This window comes from Pteropus vampyrus, unplaced genomic scaffold (assembly GCF_000151845.1).
Source record: "Pteropus vampyrus isolate Shadow unplaced genomic scaffold, Pvam_2.0 Scaffold5, whole genome shotgun sequence".
NCBI classification, from domain to species: domain Eukaryota; kingdom Metazoa; phylum Chordata; class Mammalia; order Chiroptera; family Pteropodidae; genus Pteropus; species Pteropus vampyrus.
In genome coordinates this window covers 2,567,260-2,589,431 of record NW_011888786.1, presented here as the reverse complement: position 1 = coordinate 2,589,431, position 22,172 = coordinate 2,567,260, and the positions used below count along the sequence as shown (strand labels likewise).

At 44.8% G+C, this 22,172-nt stretch overlaps 2 protein-coding genes across 2 annotated transcripts in view; one reads left to right on the top strand and one right to left on the bottom strand.

Moving 5' to 3' along the window:
* Window positions 1-1,870: 1,870 nt before the first annotated feature.
* CLRN2 (clarin 2) lies at window positions 1,871-12,709 on the bottom strand. The gene is made up of 3 exons (XM_011364984.1): window positions 12,357-12,709; window positions 4,355-4,534; window positions 1,871-2,156 (listed from the first exon to the last, which is right to left on the bottom strand). The coding sequence occupies exons 1-3, from the start codon at window positions 12,607-12,609 to the stop codon at window positions 1,891-1,893; spliced, it is 699 nt and encodes a 232-aa protein (XP_011363286.1). The 5' UTR covers window positions 12,610-12,709; the 3' UTR covers window positions 1,871-1,890.
* Window positions 12,710-15,852: 3,143 nt separating this feature from the next.
* The window catches only part of QDPR (quinoid dihydropteridine reductase), a 21,130-nt gene continuing 14,810 nt past the window's right edge, over window positions 15,853-22,172 (top strand). Inside the window, exons 1-3 of the mRNA XM_023533936.1 lie at window positions 15,853-16,005; window positions 18,736-18,828; window positions 21,715-21,811. Coding sequence (XP_023389704.1) covers window positions 15,901-16,005; window positions 18,736-18,828; window positions 21,715-21,811 — 295 coding nt within the window. The 5' untranslated portion in view covers window positions 15,853-15,900. The remainder of the gene's footprint in view (window positions 16,006-18,735; window positions 18,829-21,714; window positions 21,812-22,172) is intronic.

Here is a 22,172-nt window from a genome sequence, read left to right as displayed (position 1 = left end):
GGATCCATCTCCTATCGAGTTACCTATCCCTTCTAGCCATGTGCCATATGCATATTTGATGAGTGACATCAGTCCACTAACTAGTACTGCAGCTGTATCTGGGATGGGGATAGAATGCTGTAAAGGACAAATGAGCCCAGCAGGGAATCATAAGCAATTGGAACAGAAACGATACCATGGAAACTTCCTGAAGCTCGGCATTAAACAAAGGCAGAGCGAGTCCAAATCAGGTGTCATTTAAGATGGGGCTAATGTGGGAGATTAGATAACTTTTACTTGGCATGAAGACAGGAGACAGTGGAAAGAATTCACCCCAGCTGGCATCATGGGAAAATGAATTAATAGGATTGTGTATCTGTAAGAATGAGGTTCTCCGGGAAGAGAACCTACTGAATGTGTGTGTGTGTGTGTAGAGAGATTGAGCGGTTGATTTTAAGAAATTGGCTTATATAATTGTGGAGACTGGCAAGTCCAAAATTTGCAGCGTATGCTGGCAGTCAGGAGATCCAGCAAGATTGTTAGTTTAAGTCTAATGGCTGTTTGTTGGCAGATTCCCCCTCCCTTGGGAATGAATAGTCTTTTTCTTAAGGGTTTCCATGGACTGGATGAGACCTACCCACCTTACGTGGAGCAATCTGCTTTATGCAAAGTCTACTAATTTCCCATCCAAAAAATACCTTCACAAAAACTCGAGAATAGTATTTGATCAAATAGCTGGGTACTGTGGCCTAGCCAAGTCTACACATAAAATTAACCGTCACAATACCACTTAACGAAAACCCAACACAAAAGCCGCTGGGTTTATACAGTCGGTGAAGTAGAGCAACATTCTAATTTCACTGGTTATTCCGAACCCTCCTTCTAATTTCAGCCTTGAGCCTCCCCTCATCACTGACTCCTCCTGGGATGCCCTTCCAACCCTGCTTCCTTTACCACTGGAAAAAATCGACTCGTCTTTCAGAGTTTGGATCAGATGTCACCTCTGTGACACTTTCTTTAATTCCACATCCCATTCTGATGAATTAATTCCTTCCTACCTGTCGCTTCAAATTAATTCCTTTATGTCTGTACTGTTACAGCATTGATCACACTGTCTTGCAATTGCTTGCGCGTCAAACAACAGATTAGCATCGTGGTTACAAATAGAAACTCTGGCTCGAGACTTCCACTTAATTCTTGACCTCAGCAAGTTGCGCAACATCTCTGTGCCTTGGTTTCTTCACCTATAAAGTGGAAATGAAGTCGTCCTGACAATCTGTAGTTGTAGTGAGGACTCAATATATGTAAAACTCTTAGCACAGTGTCTAGTATGTAGAACCACTAAAAAAAAGGTAGTTATTTTCATTCTGAGTTACTGTTTCTCTCATTCTTAGTTACTGTGTTATGTGGAAAGATTCAGTGTTTCTGGAGGGCAAGGACATCAAGGTGTCCCCCCTAATATTGTGTGGATTAGACCAGGGGTCTGTAGACATTTATTGGATTGTTCAGTACCTTCTATTTATGAGGTGCTCTACAATATCCAAAGGCTAGCAGCATTACTGCTCACTGAAACCTCATTGCAATCTTTGAGGTCATTCTTATCCCCATTTCACAGATGAGGAAACCGAGAAGTAGTCAGTAAGTGAATTGTCCAATATCACCCACAGGTGGCAAGTGCGGAGTCTCCACCTCCACCTTTAAGTCCAAGGTCAGTGAGAGAGAAGGGCAGAGATGCCAGGAATTCAGGAAAATTTTTCCTTTCGGGCTCAGGCACCAACCACCTCTCCCTCTTTCCGTCCTTTCTCATTACCAAACACACGGACATTCTGGGCTGTGAAGCCTGCAGGAAAGATGAGGTTTCCATTCACAATGCAGAACTGATTTAGCAAAAGTTATGAGAGGAGAAGCCTATCAGTACAAGATATCCTCGGCCGTGACCGTGGCCTCTTCTATTTTGGTCTTAATCTCTGGGAGGGGAATTTGACTAATGGCCACCACAATCAAGTTTGCCGCGTGGGCCGAGGCGCTGGCCACGCAGATCCAAAATGACTCTTCGTACTGTTCTTCCACGACGACAAAGTGAAAGAGCTTCTCCTGAAAGTTGGCGATTCGTTCTGTCAGGTCGTGAAATTTCACCGCGGCCGTGAAGCTGGAGATGGCCAACGCCACGACTCCACCTGGAACCCAGAAAGGTCACCCTCATTCACGGCTCTTTTTTTTTTTTTTTTTTTTTGCAGTCATGATGACTTGGTGTGAGTGGCATTGCTGTGGCACAGACAACAAACTCACTTTGAGTTTTAAAAAAATTCTTGGGATGATGCGAATTTTAATTTACTTTCGAAAGCTGCAGATAACCGACAGCATGAGAGGCCAGAGGAGTGAGGAAGGAAAGGATAAGCCTCGCGTCAGACGAGCTAGGAATCCTGAGTCCTCTATTTCTTTTTTTTTTTTTCCTTGCCCAGCGCCATCCTTTCTAGGGTATCTGCATTTGGATAAGTTCAATCTCTAAATATTTTCGGATTTGGATATAGACCCTGAGGGCGCTGTGAGCAGTCATAAGATTACCTTACTGCGCAGCTGGGGGTTTCGACAGAGGGCAGACTCTTCTCGCCTTTTTGATTATCCTCTTTCCATGCTGTAGATTAAGCAGAAATAAAAGAAGGAGGAAAGGAAAGTAGAGAGGGGAAAACTGGAAGGGTTCTAAATTTCACGTGCTTCCCTACCTGTCGCTTCAAATTCTCTCTCTTTCTCTGTTTCTTCTCTTTCTTTCTCCTCTCTCTCTCTCTCAGGCTGGCTGTCTGTCTCTCTCCTTTTCTACTGCTTTGATTTTAATTAATATTTTGAAAAACACATTTATTGTACTTTTTTGTTTAGATTATTACGTCTTCATTGGAAAAAAATTTGGACACCAGATTACAAATTTGCTTTTATCCCCAAATCCAGGTATAAACACTTTAAACATTTTAGTGTATTTCTTTACATTGTTTTCTCTTGAACAAAATTAGTATTATGGTGCTCTTACCATTTTACACTTGATTTTTTTCCCTTATGTGAACATTTTTCCACGGTAAATATTCTGTTACGGCACCACTTTAAACTAGTGCCTAGTGTTTTATCCTAGCGACATACCTAATTTAATTAAGTTGAAGTGTGATTTTATTTTTGGATACCTAAATTGCTTCTAACTTTTGATATTATAAAGCGCTCCAGTGAACCTTTTTTCATGTACATATTTGTGCTCTTTTCCTGTTATTTCCTTAGCATAAATCCCTATTGGAATTATTGAATCGAAGGACATTTGTATTTTTATGCCTTTTGACACTAAAGCTTTGCGAAATTGCGTTTTTAAAACACTAGTCAGTAGAACTCGAGAGTGCTGTCTGTCTGAGGAAGGGACTTGAGAGCGGTAAGCGTTTACTTAATAAGCAGGACCGAGCACGTTGTCCATGCCAGCACTGCGAGGATTCGTGCAGAGGTCAACCAGACACCTGTGGTCCAGACGCAGGTGGGCCATGTGCATAAGTAATTAATTCCGCAAGCTGCACACAGTCGGAAAATACAGGCAAATGCATAGTAATTGACTTACTGACATTACATTCTAATACATGATAAGACAACATTACCCGCTTTTATACTTTATGGTCACTCTGTATAAGGTAAAGATAGTGAGGGTTTATTGCCGTAATGATGCCTGGCCCATTGGGCCCGGGTTTTTTGAAACAGACCTCATTTCTTCGGATTTTATTATTTTCATTAAAAATGATTTTTATAGTTCAAAATTAAATGCGAATTATTTTTTATGTATCTATATACCTAACACACACACATTTTGTCTTGATGTTTGGCTCGGAAAATAGGTCGTGATAGTTATAAATGAGACCATGGATTAATGAAAAGGCGAAGGGCTTAGACTCAATTGTACCTGGTTGGAACCCCACCTCTGCTACTCATAGCTGTGTCACCTTGGGTGTACTTTTTTACTTCTCTGAGCTTTAGGCTCCTCATCTGTAAATATGGGTCTAATAATACCGCCTCATGGGGAGGCTGCGAGGTTTAAACAAAATAGGCAGGTAGAACCCCCAGGTCCCTTCTCTTCACCCCTAGTTCTCTGTCTTCTCTCTTCCCTCACCTTGACCTCTGTTTGCTGCTATACATCCTCGGCCAATCATGCATGCTAACGATTTGTTTGTTTACCGTGACAGAGAGATTCTGTAACTTAGTAAGGAGGACATTTGTGCCCATTGGGCAGGTTACAGACTCAGGGAAGTGAAGGCTGAGGCGGGCGTGTTAATTCCCTCACATCTTTCACCCAGTTTCTTGGAACTCAGCCTGGTGATAGCGAGGACACAAAGTTCTCTGCCTGGGGCTTCCTTACCTGCCAGGACGTTCCATAGGCAGATGCCCCCGGGGCCGTTGACTGCCTTGTAGGGAACCTGGATCATGTTGAGAATGGCAAAGCCCATGCTGACCAGAGCCAGGGCCAAGGCCAGGAGGAGGAGCAGCAGAATCGTTACGTGGAGGCCCGTGTTGAGCTCCTTCACCAGGTGCGGGAAGACTGGGGAGAGAAGACACAGACAATATTTCAAAGTCCAAGCTTGGCTCAAGTTCATAAAGCCCACAAAGGCTTTACCACAAAGGCTTTAATGGAGAGAGAGAGGGCCAGGCAGCAAGCACTGAGTTTTCAAGGAGGAGGAGCCTTCTCAAGATCAAGTCATGGCCCCTGAATTTGCCACTTGTCAGGTGACCAACAATCCTCTCTTCTTAAGGGTAAATGCAAAGTCAAAATGTGCCCCAGCTGGCGATTTAAGTAGCATTGACCTCCAAATGCTGGGATCTGGTACAAGTTGATGCACTCAAACCCCAGGTGGTGTCTCTTTAGCAAAGGAGGCTGCAAACAGAGTCAGAGAAAGAGGGCTGATCACGAAGTTTGAATCCGGGTCAGAGTTGCCTTCATTAAATCAGAGGGGTAGGAGTGGCCTCGGGCCTATCTGTGAGGAGGGTAGCAAGGTGTGGCTGAGCAAAGCCTGGATCTGGCTTCCAAAGATCTGAGTTCAAATCCCAGCTTTGCTCATTTGTCATGACTAGGACATATCACCCTCTGAACCCTGCCCTGCACACCCACCTTACGAGGGTGTCGAGCGGATCAGGCGAAGGACAGAGGCATAGCTACAGCTCCCACTCGCTGGGCACTGATGGGAAGCGAAGGGCATCCCTCAGACCCCTCCACGTGATTCCTCAAGGTTGACGTCATTCCCCCATGTATGATGGACCCTCAGTTTTAATGTTGCACAATACTCTTTTAGAATATTTAACGTCCATAGTCACATGGCACGAGGACCTAATATTCATTTGTTTGTTTTCTCTACTTGGCTGCCACATCCTAGCTGTGAAGGTTAAATGATACATCACGATAGACGACTTCAAATATCGCCTGGGAAAGACTCAGTTCTTTAAAAGGGCGGCTGTGGCTGCTGCTGCTTTTTTCCTCTCCGACTTGAGGAAAGGCACGTGACTCCTCAGAGCCTCAGTTTCCTCATCAGAACGACATGGATAATCACACCTGCAGAGTGTGTGAGCTGAGGGTATTCGACATCCACTGAGCGCAGTCACGGGCCGGACATATTTCACTCGTTATCTCCTTCAATCCTTGTGACAAGGGTATGAGGTAGATTTTATTAACTTAATGTCTCCTCATTAAGAAGACTTTAAGTCCCTTATCTTTGAGCGAGGTGACCCTGAACTCTACATAGGACTTTATAGTAGTATATAGTATATACTACTATATACTATATAGTATATAGTAGTATATAGTATATACTACTATATACTATATAGTATATAGTAGTATATTATAGTAGTATATAGTATACGGTACACAGAGTTTAGCTCACTGTTTTCAGTAGTTCGAAATGAAGACTTAAAAATGGTGAAAGCCAGAGAACTCCTGGACATACTCGTTCTTCTGTGATCATTCCAAGGTTTCTTCTGAACACCTCCTGGTCACGTCAGGGTCTGCCTTGTGAGCTTCAAACTCTCTGCTTCATCACTGATACCACTGACTAGCACCTCCTTGTTCCTCCTCAGGAGCCAGGATGCAAAGCTTTCCCGGTTCCACTCACCCCACACCCTCACCCTTTTCCCCTCTGGGGCCTTTGCTGGCTCACCGCCCCCTTTTATTCCTGGAAGGTTGGTGTCTCTTGAGCCTAAGAACTAGAGTTTCTTTCTGGTCCCTCTCCCTTTAAAGTATCCTTTCCACTCAGAAGTTTCCAGACACTCTGCATTTACATCCTTAGTTCTGGTTTAGCTTTCTTTCCAGTTCAGTCTTTCCATTTATAGGTTATCATATCAGCATTGGAAACTTTATCCTGGAAGACAAGCTTCTTTCCAAGGGATTTTTTTCTGCGTACAGCTTCTCTCTTCCCTTTCTTTCCCTTCTACCTCAGTGTCCCTTAGATTTTTTTTTTCTTTCCAAATTCTCAGCTCCTTTTTATTGCAAACATGATAGCCTGATTACCTAAAGTTTCATTATCCCTGTCCATGCAATGTGACCCAGAGAAACACGTGGCCAGCATAATAATCTTCATCAAAGACTTAAAATAGAAAATAATCACCTATGTGATTGGAAAAGATCCAAAAGTTTGCTAATTAATACGCTGTGTTGATCAAGGTGTAGGGAGGAAGAGGCCGTCAAACCTTGTAGGAATTATTAATTCACGTGCCCTCCGTAGAGGGCAACTTGACCATGTCTATATCTGTCGAAGCAATTTCACTTCTAGGAAAAGCACTCCCACGTGTGCTCAAAGCTGTACATATCGGATATTTGTTATGGTAGCAACAGGTTGGGGGCAAACCAAAATGTGAATCCATAGGATAATGATTTAGTAAATGAAGGTACAACCACACAATGCCAGCTTTTAGAAAAGAACTAATCATGTTCATATAATGATACGAACCCACCTCCGGATTTGACTTAATAAAAAATTGAGAAATCACCACATTCGGATGCTGGGGAGGGGAAATTTGGGGCATATGGAGCGATGTGGAGAGGGGTGTGGAAAGAGTGCCCAATTTTCTGCTTCTGTAGTAGGAAGTGTATTGATGACGGCAAAGGCTGAATCTCATTCAGCCCCCAGATTCACAGGCCGTACCCGACACTTCAGATCTCCCAGTTAATTGAGATCTTAATATTTTTAATATGTCATTATTTGGAAATTCAAAACTTTCCTTGGGAGTTTTAATGTATCAGTACCTTCTGGTAATGATTTTTGAGGGGTGATTTCACGTTTGCTTTCTGTCACACAGTGCAGCCCCAGGAAAGCTGTTGCTTGCTTGCCTTTCACATTGGTACCTCGTTTCCAAAAGTTTTAGATGGCTCTGACTTAAGGATTAAACATAAGTTTCCGACTTGGAATCCACGGCCATAAACGCATATGACTTGTGACAATAAATGACAATAGCTGCACATGTTAAGTGCAGACTATGTGCCAGGCACTTATACACGTTCTTTCTGTTACTGCTGGCAGAAACCCTTTCTCACTCTTGCAAGTGAGGAAATGGGAAGTTGAATAGGTTAGCCAAGGTCACATAGTCAGGATGTGCTGGCTTCACCAGTTCACTACACGGCCTATAGACCTATTCAAGACCCCCGAAATCAGGTAACTTGGAAAAGCAAAGGTTTAAAATTTCAATCCTAGGATAGCTGGAAATCTAGAGGCGTTATTTTAAATTTAAATAACTATCCTTATTTTGTACAAATTAGAGCTACCTTACACGAATGCCAGAAGTGATCGTTCCATCAGATATTATCTAATTTTAGATAATTCGTTTGCTCCCAACCCCAGAGAAATCCAGCATTCCTTTTTGTCCCAGCAAAGTAAGTAAGAAAAGCATGAGCCTGGCAGTCAGACCCGGGCCCTGGCTGGTGACAGAAAGCTTGTGGGGCGGGAGGTGGGAAGGAACCAGAGAACTAAAAACTGCCAGGCACTTACTATGCATCAGGCATTAATTATATCAGGCGCTTTTAAAGGAATTATTTCATTGATTGATTTCTCTGATCCCCAATTTCTTCCTCAGTAAAATAAGCACAATAAAATTTTTCCTTTAGGGTAGTAAGTGTTAAAGGAGATGAACTATGAGGGGGTGGCCTGAGACATCGATGTGTTATGTGTCTGGTACTCAGTTACCGTGCTGCTTTCCCAGATGGTAAGCTTTTGGAGGGCAGGCACTCATCTGTTTCACTCATTCTGGTTTTCCTAAGGATGCTGGGCCCATAAATATTCAACACCACAGTTGAATGTGTGGACACTGCTAAATTAATGTTCGTCTCTTTCTTTCCCCAGCCACCCAAACCACTAGGTTGATTCAGTTTTATTTCAGAAGATCTGGGTATAAAAAGGATCTTAATTGGTTGTCATGTACAGTTGACCCTTGTAAATAGACAACACTTATAGTATTAATCAATACAGTAGAGTACTGTAAATGTATGTTCTCTTTCTTGTGATTTCCTTAATAACTTTTTCTCTTCTCTAGCTTACTTTATTATAAGACTACAGTGTATAATAGATATGCAAAATCTGTGTTAATTAACTGTTTATGTTATTGGTAAGGTTACAAGTCAACAGTAGGCTTTGGTAACTAAGTTTCTGAGGAGTCAAAAGTCATATGCAAATTTTTGACTTAGTGGAGAGTTGGCACCTCTCACCTGTGTTGTTCAAGGATCCACTGCATGGATCTTTGGTTTTCTCTGTGATTGGTTTGGACATTGACTTTCTGGGGTGATTCTATGGGAGACCGCCATGTAGGTGAGAATAGAGGCAGTTTGTCAGTGGGACCCAATCAAACCTCCCTGACTCCCCAGTTTTCAAAGCATTTTTTACATCCTCACCTCCTCAGATCTGCATGGGGGTCCTGGGAGCTGGGATTTTTTTCCTCCAGATCAACGGTAAGTGACAGAAGCAGGTGAATCCTGATTCCAACTTAGAGGTAAAAGAGCTGTGACACATCCCGTAGCTGTCTCTCACAGTTAAGTTGTACAGGCACTAGGAGCTGTGAATCTAAATGTCGGGACACTCACTCTGGCTCTAGAGGACATTATCGTAGACACAGTGTCCCCGAACTGCAGTATTGTACAACCAGCCAAACACAGGAGGAAACAGGCCCAGCTCCCGGAGGTTTTCAAAAAGAATCCCATCCAAAGCACCTGGAACGGATGTTTGCATACCTGCCTCTGAGACACCCCCAGGACAGCCAGCAATAAAACTTTCTTGGGTACTGTTCTTGTCAGGAATAATGTTAAAACATCCTTGATGAGTCCCACATTGTTCTGATGCTTCAGAGAGCAGACCACATTAGATGGCCCCAGGGGCTGTCCCCCACGGCATGCCTCTGAGAGGAAGGAGGGAAGGGGACATCGATGAGTTTTTCCAGTGGGCACTCCCAAAGTGCCCGTCTCCCTATGGCTTCTGCTAGCGGCAGTTTCCATTCCTGTGAGGCCACCCGTTGGCCTCCTCCTACTGCAAAGTTAGTCCCTGCTTCCGCAGCTTCTCCAGGGCCAGGGCTTGTGCTTGGTGACTTCCTCAATTATACTAGGCCCACCATCTGCTACCTCGCGCTGTCATGGGCTGAATTCTGTACCGATACGTTGAGATCCTAACCCCAGTACCTCACACTTTATTTAGATATAGGGTCTTTTTACAGAGGTAATCAAGTTAAAATGAAGTCATTGGGGTGGGCCCTCATCCAATGTGATGGGTGTTCTTACGAAAGAAAGGATATTTGGACGCAGAGACAGACATGTACAGAAGACCACGTGAAGAGACGTGGGGAGAATGCCATGTGAAGATTGGAGTTACGCTGCCACAAAACAAGAGAAGTCTGGGGACACCAACAGCTGGAAGAGGCAAGGAAGGCTCCCCCTCTCCGCCCCGTAGGTTTCAGAGGGTGCCTGGCCACGCCAACAACCTGGTTTCGGATTTCTAACCGCCAGAACTGTGGGGGAATAGGTTTCTGTTGTTTACCCAGTTGGCGGTTCTCTGTTGCAAAAGTCCTGGGGAGTTAATACAACCTCCCGACTGAGTGACCACCATTCTGGCAAGAGCTGTCTGCCCTGGGCCCTCCCGCCCTTGAGTCCACATTTGTCTACCTCCTCCCCATCTCCTTTTGCTAAACTCCAGGAGAACAGTAAGAGCTACTAGGTGACAGACATGCTGCCTTGGGAAAGCTGCCAGTCACAGATTTCAGAGGAGCAACACGTGGTGCCAGGTGGGAATTTTGGAGTCGGGCTGACCTGGACTGGGACCTGGCTGTGGCACTCAAGGCTCTGTGACCTTGAGCAAGTTGCTTAATCTCTCTGAGCCTCAGTCTTCTCATATCTGGGTTGCTGAGGATTAGTATGGCATAGGTCACATTTGAGTTTAAAAGAACTTTATCGCTATCCATCCAGTCAGAATTTTGGAGCATCTACTATGTGCCAGACACTGTTTTAGGGGCTTGGGACCATCACTGAACAAAACAAGATCCCTGTCCTCATGCTGCTATATACTAAGGGGGAAGAGACAGATAATGAATAATGCACGTAACATAAATAAATTGTCAAGTATGTAAAAAGGTGGTTATCATGGTAACATGCTATATCATGCTACGTAATTACCATGGGCTGTTTTTATTATATTCCCTAAGCATTATCTTTTTTTTTTTTTTATTAAAGTCTTTGGAATATTGCTGCTATTGAATCTGTCATTCCCTTGTTAAAGCTTTGGAATTTCCTTCATGAGTTTCATTAATTTTAATTATTATGGCTATTTAAAAAATTGTGCCATTTTCCTTTAGATCTGTGTGTGTGTGGTTTAAAATAATCTCAAACTTTAGAAAGATCTCAAGAACGGTACAAAGAAATTTTCTTTTCTTCTTGAACCATTTGAGAGTTAATTTTCTCTTCCTCCCTGGATACTTTAGGGTCTATTTCCTCAAAAAAGACATTGCCTTAGATAACCACAGTACGACCATCGAATCATCAAGTTAACAGGAACATGACTGCTGAATCCTTACACCCATTGCCCCGGTAACATCCGTCATAGCAAAGAGACCCAGTTCAGAACCGAGTTGTGCATATATTTGTCATGGTCTCCTTTTAACCTGTCCTTTATTGTGATTTCTTTGTTTCTGTGTGTCTTTTCAGCTTTTTATGTTGTGTTTTTAATCGAGCTCTTTTCCCCAATATTCCTAATATTCCCATTCCAAGTTAATTGCTGGGTAAATATAACTATTCCAAGAGACTTTTCTTCTTGAGTATACGAAACAAATGTGAATTTCCTTCATGTACATAAAATGATGCCAATTTGTATTAGCCATATTTGTCAATGGTCCAGCTTCCTGTCTTCATAAATTTAATAGGATACTTACCCTGGCCAGGTTCCTTAAAACTACAATTCTGAAATATAGAAATCAAATAATGAATAAAATTCTTTATCCCCTAATCATAATTAATCAATATATTAATATGATATTGATTAATTATGATTTTGTAGGATACTGTTCTCACCAGTGAACTGTTTAATTCTAAAGGCTTACAGAATACTGCTGTCGCTGTTTTGGTAAGACCCTGCATAAGCCAGGCTTGAGTCCTGCTGTGTTTACATCTAAAGCAGCTCTGAGGCGATACTGGATGCCGACCAACATTTGTGCCTGCTCACGTTCACTGTGGGCAGCCTAGTGCCTTGCAACAGATCTTCCTGCCCGCAACCATCCGATTGGGCTTTGAACCAGGGCAGTCTGATTGCCGAGGCCTTTTGCTTTTTCTCAGACTATGAAGCTTTTATATAAACAGACGCGAAAGCAGTTGCCATGCTCCCTGAAGCTTCATTTGTGCAGGCAGTCTACACCCGAGAGCTGGGCTGGCTCAGAACATCTGAGTCACGGAGCAGGGGTCTAAAGTCTGGCTCTGGTGTTTCCTGGCTGGGTGACCTCAGGCAAGTTATGCAACCTCTGCAAGTCTCAGCATAGTCCTCTGCAAAATGGGATTGTTATTAATTTTTTCTTTATAAATTTGTTCTAAGGCTTAAGAGACAAGCCATGTGAAGCACTTAGCAGAATGTCTAACACGTGTAAGCACTCAGTATTTCAATAGTCATTATTAAAAGAGGTGAACTATTAAATAAAAATGCACAGATCTCTATTGCTAACGTTTCTATGAGCCTCTACAGAAAAAAAAAAGGTGTCTTCTTGGTTCTGAACGAGAACCCATGGATTACTGTCGACTTTGTCATTACGCCTTAGAGAGAGGCAGCAGTCGAATTCCACATTCAGACATAACCACCCTTCCAAATTAAAAAAAAAAAATAGGTGTTCTAAAGCAGATTTCGTGCCCCAAATATACTCACTTGTGAACTGGGACTGGCGGCCCCCTAGCCCGCACTGCCGCACCTTACACCCTCGGAAGAGCCCGTAGTAAATGTCCCCAATGAATTTGACCAGCTCTGGGTCGGTGGCGTTGACCAGGTCCACTCCAGTCTGACAAAGGATTTTCCCACTCAGCCAGTGAGGCACTGCCAGGGCAGTGATGATCAGGATGAAGGAGGAGAGGCTGAGTAGAGATGCCAGCCCATACCACGCCTTTTTGAACCATCCAGGCATTCTAGTGGGTGCAGGTCATCCCCCAGGGTTCTGAGCTGCAGTGGGGGCTGTTGACATCTTCCGGATACTCAGTAATACCCTGCTCCAAGGTCGGCTCTTCTGAACACACCATTCAAGGTCCCAAGATCATCCTGGGGTCCTTTCGCAGTGCCTGTCTCCACAGTCCGTGTTTACTACAATCGTATCCGGAAGTCTCTACAGAGACAGTCTTCATCTGACAGCGCAGAGGAGCGTGTTACTGAAGGACGTAACCCTATATCTCCCACTAGACTAATGTTTCAGCTGAGGGCTTAATTGTTCCTCGTTTCAAGTATTTAAATAACTCTGGTGTGGCCCTCTTAAGGACGAGGAAGTTATTAGCAGGCAAACCCCGGTAGATCTGACTATGAAGAGATGCTAGCCATTCTCAAAAACGCATACGGTGGGAAGAAAAAAATGGAATGATTAGCACTTGAATATTGCCAACAAGGCATGGCATCAAATGTTGCTCTTTTTGATGCATACCTGGGCATTTCTCAAAAATGTCACTGCTGTCAGAATCCCCAGAACTGTTATTAATACCATGAGGTGACCTCTGTGCTCAAAGCTTTCATTTGAAATGTGTAAACAAGGCGTTATGATTCCTGGGTTTATCACTGGGTGACTCTGCCGTGGGTGAAATTGCATCATGAGTCCATTTGTGGCTGCTGGGGCAGCCTGGACCCCACACTTACATTCTTCTCTTCTGCTCCTTGTCTGTCCCATCACCAAATGGGAAAGGAAAGTGTTTCTCTAACGTGTTAGCAAATAATAATCAGCCTGCTGGGGTCTTTAACCTTCTAATAGTGAAGATCTTTCTTTTTCTTTTAATCTGTAGGCACTAGGAATGAAATATTCCCTAATTTTTATCTTATACGGTGGCTTTGAAAATGACTTTTAGTCTATTGCTAAATGTCAACTTAATGTCCTGTGAGACTGGCAACAGTCACTGTCAATTGCTTTAGGGAGCAAAATTGGGCCGAAGGGTCACAGTAAGATTCCTTATTTGGTCACAGAAGTCTAGAGGTGGGTTTAGGACGGGGCACTGCTAACCAACGGAGTTCTAGGAACCTCACCCAGAGAACAGTGAGTGGGGAAAGGGCAGAGGGACGCGGGAATGTAAATGTCAGATCCCGTCCCTAAAACTGGGGTTCACGTCTGTGGTGTCTCCACAATGAACATAAAGGAACTCTCCGAAGCCTGGGCAGAGCGCCACACCTACAAAAAGCCTTTGCCATAGGCTTAGTCACCCTGGATGCTCAGTAACCCTCTGTGGCAGGCAGGGGTGAGTATTCCAACTGTTTGTCTCCTGAGAAAACTGGAGGTCAGGCCTCTGGCTGGAGTTCAGGCCTTTGAAATGCAACAGCTCTTCTTCATCTCAATGACCTTAAAACAGCACATGTTTTTCTGGTAATGAATAACAAAATACATACGAAAGGCTTATAAAGTGCTTGGCACATTAATAAGCGACCAATAACGTTAGTTATTCTTATTGTAACATGAAGCACGCTTTGAGAAAGCAGGACATGTGTAATACATTTGTGTCATATTTCTGCCCCCAATGATGGACCCAGGTCAACTTTTGATGTTTTAGGGGTTAAGCAATTATTTTTGGAAAAATTCTATGGGGAACGACATTCCCAACAAGCCCCTGCCATGATCAATGGAGGTGTGCTCACTGTTGAAGACCTGGGTTCGAATCCCTACTCTCCTGGGTGAATGACTGAAACTCTCATGCCTTGGTTACCTAATCATCCAGATTCCCAGCAATTCTATTCCTGGGAATGAAGCTTCCGATAATAAAATGTTGCAGGATGCCTCCTGTTCTCTACCAAAGTCTTTCTGCGTGCCTTCTCTGGCACACGTTGCTTGAGCGAACCACTGTGTGTCTGCTGTATACAAGGCACTGTGTATGGGTGGAGGGTGACCCAAAGATGTATAATAAGGGATCCTGCTCTCAGGAAAGTTACCACAGTGTTAGGGTAGTGGTTCTCAACCAGGGGCAATTCTGCCCACCCAGGGGACCTTTGGAAATATCTGGTGATGTTTTTGATTGTCATGACAGCAGGGGTGTGGTGCTGCTACTGGCATCTAGGAAGTATAGACCAGAGATGCTGTAAACATCCTACAATGCCCGGGACAGCCCCTCTACCCACCCAATATCCGCACTGAACTAATAGCACTGCTCTTGAAAACCCTGTATTAGGGGCACAACTAATACATAGAGAGAAAATGCCAGGCTTTGTTGGTAGGAATGGGTGGTGCCATTTGGTGGGGCTGAAATGTGGACTGTGGCCCTTTACTAGTCTTGTCAAGTGGGGCTTATATACAGTCACAGAGGGTCAAGGGTAGTGTCATAGGTTTTATGTCATTGAACTTGTGTCTCTTTTGGACTCGTTGTGCCATACCTACTCATATTTTGTAGCAATCTTGTAATCATTTTCTGTGGTATTTTTGTTTTAAAAGTATTAATTTGTGAAGTGTAAACTATATTTTTAGCATCCTACAATTATTGTATCACTCTTTTGTCAATTTTTAATGGTTGAATATGGTCCAAAATAGATATTTAAATATCCCCCGCCACCAAAATATAAGAGGCCTGGAACTCAACAATCTCTTAAGAGGCCCAGTGAATTGTCACAGAAGTAGTGGCAAAAATAACAATATGACTCTTGCTCGATTGGCATTTATGGAGCTCCTACCACTAGCTACACACTAAGTACCTAAGTATTATCTTTGAAAATCCCTTCCACGCCCTAGGATGATAGACCATTAGTATTCCCATTTTACTGGCGAGGAGACTGAGGGAGGGACAGAGCAATTAAGAACGTTGCTTAGGTCCACAGCTATTAAACAGGGGGTCCAGGCAGGAGGCTTCACTTTTATTTACAGGAAAAATACATTGTACGTGGCTCGTCTTATCTCCGCAATGGACTCTAATCCTCGGTGCTGAGATGACGGCGGGGGCCACCCACTGTCGCGCACACCCGCTCTCCGTCGTTCCAGTCTCAGTCCCGCTCCCCGCACGCCCAGGACGCCCCGCACCTATGGGAGGGCGGTGGGCCTTGCCTGCGCCCCGCCCCCGGGGCGGGCCAGCGGGGCTGGGGGCGCAGTCGCCTTCCCGCCGAGCGTGGCCGCGCGCTAGGCGGCAGCAGCGGGCGCGGCGCGGGGTGCGGCCGCCGCGCGGCCCCTCTTGTCGGGCTCGGTGGGCGGGCAGGGGCGGGGCGCGCCGGGGTCGGGTCCGGAGCTGCGGGGTCCAGCGGGACGTGCGGGATGGCGGCGGCGGCGGCTGCGGGCGAGGCGCGCCGGGTGCTGGTGTACGGCGGCCGCGGCGCGCTGGGCTCGCGATGCGTGCAGGCGTTCCGGGCCCGCAGCTGGGCGAGTCCGCGGGCCGGGGGCGCGCGACGGCGCTGCCTGGAGCGGCGAGTTGGGTGGCCGGCGGGCACGGCGGGGATTGGGGTGCCGGGCAGCCGTCCCCGTGGCAGGCTGGGAGGGCTGTGCAGAGGAAGCGGGGGGCCCCGGTGCACCCCAGACACGAGTGCTCGCAGGACCATGCACCGCTCCTACGGCTGCGCCCGTGTCCGAGTCCGCGCTCACGCGGGCCGTAGTTGACCTGGGGCCGTTGCTCTGCAAGGAGGGTGGTGGGCGGCTGTTCACTCGGTCTCCGCTGGGCCTAGAGTGTCCGGCACGAGTCGGGCGGGAGAGAATTCCAGAACGGGGAGGACGAGGAGCGGAGGGGTGGGAACCAGGAGGACAATTAGAAAGAAGGATCTGGAAATGGCACTGCCCGGCTCCGCTCGCTAGTCCTATTACCGTGAACTGATTGCTTCCACGAACCTCAGTTTCCACGTCTGTAAAATGGGGATAATGATAGTATTTGCCCCTTAGGGGAGTTGTGAGGATTAAATGAGCTAATTGGTGTCTCAGTGTGTACATTACCTGACTCCTGGTAAAAGATGGTTGAATGTTACCTATTACCAGTATATTTGTTTTATATATTGCAGGGGTCCAGAACAGGCTTTCCTAAGACGTACCACTTTGGCGTGTGAATTATTTTTGAGCCGAAGGCAATAGAGACACTTCCAGTTCAAGAGAAACTTATACCTGTCCCTTAAAAAATATATGTTAGGAGCCTTGCCTATAATAAGAGTTACCAGAAATAATTTTTATGACCTACCTATAGGGCAGTGCAAACTGCTAACGACTGAACATCTCTCCTTATGTCCTTTGAGGAGATAAGAGCCCCCAAATGCCTCACCTCATCTTTAGCTCAGAATGTCATCCATACCTCATCTTAATTTTCTGTCTCTGAACCTCTCGTGTGTGTGTGTGTGTGTGTGTGTGTGTGTGTGTGTGTGTGTGTGGTCTCTGACTCATGTGTGTGGGGTCCTCATACGCATATGTAATTCGGCTATTTTGTTAGTCTGTCTCATGTCGATTTAATTATTAGACCAGCCGGAAGAACCTAGATGGGTAGAGGAAAGTTTCTTACTCCCCTCCTACAAATATATTATTGATATATTGATCTATAACCCTGTTCTTTTAGCTTCCGTTGGACCTGAAGCCTCAGCCCCTCAAATACTGGTGGCTTCTTTGTTTTGCAGAGACTTTTTCAACTATTTTGCATAATCATGTATTCACTTCCTGAAGGCAGTATGCAGGAGCCCCGCTGGTCCCAGGCCAGGAGCCCTGAGCCCTGCCCCCTACCACCCAGCAGGGTTCAGTGTATTCCGGGTAGAGATTCTGCCCTGTGTCATCTCACTGCAGCTGTCACTCGCTCAAAGTCCATGCTGGAGCTCTGGAGAGCTTTCCTGGGATTCAATTAGCAGCAGCAGCAGCAGCAGCCTGGGCAAAGGGTGCCCTGGGACCAGAGAGAGAAGGTCCCAAGGTTTTCTTCTGGCTCAGAATCTGGCATAAGATTCTGTTTCTAAGGAATCTAAACACATCACCCCCTTCCTGCCACCTCTGGAACCTGGGAAGACTATGATTTGGGGTGTTTTCCCAAGTCTGCATAGATGGATGGCAGTGACAGTTGGAACATTTAAGGAGTGTCAGCCGGGGGCCAGGCACTGTGCTCCCACATACCAGATCCCTTACATGCTCTTCGTTTACTCTACACAGTAACTTTAATGCAGTCTGTGTTCTCACGATACAGATGTGAGGCTGTACTTTCCCCTCGTGGGGGCAGTTGGCAGAATCTAGTGAACTGATTTACCTTTGAGTCTGTCTTTTCCTCCCTTCTTTCCTGGGAGGGTTGGAATGGAACCTAGTCTTTGTCTCAGTATGTCCCATGGTTGGTGACCTAAAAGTAGTGAGTGGTCTTGAATGGATCCTGTGTTCTTCAGAACTTGTGGCAGATATTTGTCTCAGGGACTTTCAGACCTTGGAGCTTTTTAACAGCCATGCATGTGTCACCTATGCTGTCATCTGTAGCATCCTCTATTTCATTTAATTCACACACCGATGCTGTTCATTGTTATCCCCTGCATGTGGTCGAGAAAGCCGCTGTATGGCAGAGCCAGGATTCAAACCGCAGTCTGCCCGGTTCCCAAACCCAGAGCCATCCTTCTGTGCTCTGGGGCAGGGTTCCGTGGGCTGAGTCCTGCCGCCATTTGTTTTCATACGGCTCAAGAGCTAAGAATGGTTTCACATTTTTAAAAGGTTGAAAAGAAATTAAAAGAATAATATTTTGTGACATGTGAAAATCACATGAAACACACATTTCAGCGCTTCAGGTTTTCCCGGAACACAGCCACGGTCATCTATGGACCTGTGGGGCTGTGTCTGTGGCTGCTCCCCGCTCCCACAGCGGAGTGGAGTATTATGACAGAGATCACCTGGCCAGCAGAGCCTAAAATATTTACTCGTTGGCCCTTTTTAGAGAAAAAGTTTGCAGACGCTGGTCTAGGGGGTTTGGCTTTAGAGGAGGCGGAATGGGCTGGGCTGGGGCTCAGACTGGTGGAGAGGGAGAGGGAGAGGGAGAGGTCGGCAGCTGGATCCCCTCTCGGGTTTTCCTCTTACCTGTCTCCACGCCTCTCTGTCCTGGCCTTGGATCTTTAAAGGAATAGCAACGTGCTGTCTCTTGACCAAAGCTGTTTTTCACTCCAGTGGGTGGTCAGCATCGACGTGGTGGAGAATGAAGAGGCCAGTGCTAGTGTCGTCGTTAAAATGACGGACTCGTTTACGGAGCAGGCTGACCAGGTAATTCCAGAAAAGGTCCCACAAGCCTGTGGGACGGGAACCCTGGGGAGCGGTGTCCGCTGGCTGGCGGTGTGTTCTTCCCTTCTTCAAGTATTGTCTCTCTAATTATGAAAGCCATTTGTACCCATGGAGGGAAATTTGGAAAAAAAAAAATACAATGACGTTAAATGACCCATAATCCAATTCTAGTTAGCTGACTATTCGCATTTTGGCCCATTTTGTTGTCTTTTCTATGCATTCTGTATGTTATTAGCTTTACAAGTCGTGGTAATCTTGTATTTTATATTTTAAAAGTGTAAATGAAATTGATTTTTATTTCAAAACTTCAGATCATTTAAAAATATCCGTGTCAGTGTGTAATTTTTAATTTTATGAATTGGCCACAATTTTGTTAGTTTCCTCATATTATACGTTTAACTTTTTTGCAGTTTTTCTTTTTATCATTATTTATCTCCATCTCTGATTATTGATTTAGGATACATTCTAAAAAGTGGAGTGCCCAGTTCCGAGCAAGAATACTAGCAAAACAGGTTATTTCGAATCACAAAACCATATGCTTATTGTGAAACAAAAAGTCAAAACTCTTAATATATCAGTAAACGGTGAAATACCCCTGCGACCCCTAGACAGCCACTCCCCAGCAGGAAGTCCCCGTAACAGCTCGATGGGTGTTTTGGTAAATATCTGGGTTCTACCTTTCTCAAAGAGCTGTGCCCACGAGCAGCCTGATGGACATGCTTCATGTGTTTGATTCCCTTGCCAGCGCCAGCCCATGTTCCCGAGGAAATCTGCACGATGTTCTGTGTATGATGCGCCGTATTTGCACAGGCACGCGGCGATGCATGTGGGCAGGTGGTGGCGGTCCTGTTGATATCTGAGGAGACTGAGTGTCAGACACTTGGTGACATGGCCAGCAAGCTAGTTAGTAGTGTAGTTGAGAGCATGGATGTCTAAGAAGAGACTTATTAACAACTTATTAACTGTAGTAAGTTCAGGGTCTGCTTTTTGGTTAGTTTTGTTGTCCCTAGTAAGCTGAACACTGTTGAGCGTCGATGGTTTATATGATCCTTAGCTATTTTTTATAATACATTTAAAAAAATTTTTAAGTGATGCATGTATGATGTAGGGAATATAATAAAGCCAGAGAAGAGGAATATCATGTTTAGTCCCTCTGTGAGATTAATAGTTTGTGATATTTCCTTCTAATCCATTTCTCCAAACATATATGTATAAATCTAAAAAAACTTTAAATTCTCAAACTGTGAGCTTACTTGCTGTTTCTAAAACATCAATTTGACATAGGTTGCAATATAAAAAGCCAGCTGACTTATTCCACAATATAGGTTTTTGTTGTCCTTACTTTCCTAATATGGTCCTAGTGTTTCCTTTACTTAATGATAACCTTTTGGGCTTAATGGGCTTAATCCTGGCATGACATTGTTATGTACCAGGCGCCGTTCTAAGTGTTTTATTCACATTAACCCGACTAGGACCCCAGAACAAAGTTTCTCATTTATCTCCTTTTAGAGATGGGGAGTCTGAGGCATGGAAAGGCCCTGGTAGTTGCTCAAGGTGAAACAGGCAGTAGGTGGCCAGGACTAGAACCTGGGCAGTGGGAGTTGGACGTCGGTGCTCTTAACTGCATGCTAAGCTGCCTCTTGGCAGAGCAGTTTCACGTAGATGATAAAAGCTCAGATTAAGTGCACGGGGAGCCCTGGGCTCGGGGAGCAAGCAGCTTGTCCAGATGTGCATCTCTGTCGTCAGCATCGATTCTGCTCCTGTTAATTGCAGGTGTCTGATGTCCACGGGCGATTCTGAATGTGAACTTGTCCTCTGAGACTTGACTTCACGCTGCTTCACACAGGACATGGCTTAAGAATGAAGGGAGGAGACAGCGGGGAACCAGGGTGACAGGAGGGAGGTCAACAAAAGATAAATTGGGATTAGGTGAAATACTCATTAATAGAGGCCAACGGATATTTAGGAATTTCTTGAAAGCTTTAGGCATGGGGTGTAGGGAGAGGAAAGATTGATTTTCACTGCCAAGGCATTCTCTTTGAAAGAGTAATTTGAGGCCTCAGAAATGTTTAGTGAAAGTCAGGGACTGGAATGTTGCTGCTGGGAGAGGTACATCATCTTGTCATAAGTCTTAAGAAGATTTATCTTAAGGAAGCAGTTGGGAGACGTCATCTCAGCCGTTCCAGAGAAATATGGAAAAGGGTCGTGGTCGATGGCCAGAATTGCCTGTCTCACCAGATTTTTGTTTTAATAATTTTAACAAAAGGACATATATGTATTTTCAGCACTTTACATTTTGCAAACAGATTAATTAGTAAAATGAACCCCCAGATACTTAGTATTTATCAGCGTTTTGCATTGACTATATTTTTTTATTGCTTTAAAAAACAATAATTTCTCTTTGGCATTTTCTTTTGGAATTACAGTTAAAGAGGTTTTTGTATTGGGGGAGAGAGAATTATCTCAGGTTATGATTCTGTGATTTGCAAAGAAAGTCTGGAAAGAAATATACCAGAAGGTTAGCTGCAGGCATTGAAGCTCTAGGTGATTCTTTAAAACCCTTTTTCTACTTTTCTTAATTAATTGTTTCATTTCAGGGGTGCTTATGTCCCCGTCATTTAGAATAGTCAAAAGAAGATTCTAGATTGCTTTATAAAAATCACATTGAAATGTATTTGGGCTTCCCTATCCAAAATGCTTGTCATAGATTGGTCTTGGTCCTGTATCTAGTTTTCAAAGTGTTAACTGCCAAGTACTATTAAACTATCTTAAAAGGAAGTAAAAAAATAAACTGAGGTGTCTGTAAAGATGTCGGTCTGTTTAGGTTTTCCTGAAAACGTGTGCATCTCTTCGTCTCTTTTGTTTAAGGTGACTGCTGAGGTCGGAAAGCTCTTGGGTGAAGAGAAGGTGGACGCAATCCTTTGTGTGGCCGGAGGATGGGCCGGGGGCAACGCCAAGTCCAAGTGTGAGTCCTCTTTTGAGTTACTCGTCCATTCTGTCCCGCTCTTGGTCCAGCGGGCTTGGATCGCTTGGGTCTGTACTACGTGTCAGGTCAGATGTTTTTCGGTATGGCTCCCAGGATCTTTACGTAGCTCTGTGAGGTAGGGATGAACAACCCATTTTACAGGTGAAGAGAAACTTCCATAAAGGAGTTCGGGGAGGGGGACGTTGAGTTTGAAGTAGAGGCAGGATGAAATCAGCATCGTTCCCACCTCAGCCTTACAGGGCGTCTTACTGGGAGGTGAGGGACGTGTCTGAAATGGAGAGATCGTTGTGAAGGTCAGAAAGACTCAAAGTTGAGCTTTTTTCATAAAGCTGAGGACAGT

Excerpts from the sequence above, each read along its gene's own strand:
- CLRN2 (XM_011364984.1), bottom strand. The coding sequence starts at position 12,609 with ATGCCTGGATGGTTCAAAAAGGCGTGGTATGGGCTGGCATCTCTACTC. Across the intron at positions 4,535-12,356 it reads CCGCCAGTCCCAGTTCACAA|TCTTCCCGCACCTGGTGAAG; the intron begins GTGAGTATATTT and ends TTCTCTCCCCAG. Across the intron at positions 2,157-4,354 it reads CCTATGGAACGTCCTGGCAG|GTGGAGTCGTGGCGTTGGCC; the intron begins GTAAGGAAGCCC and ends TCTGGGTTCCAG.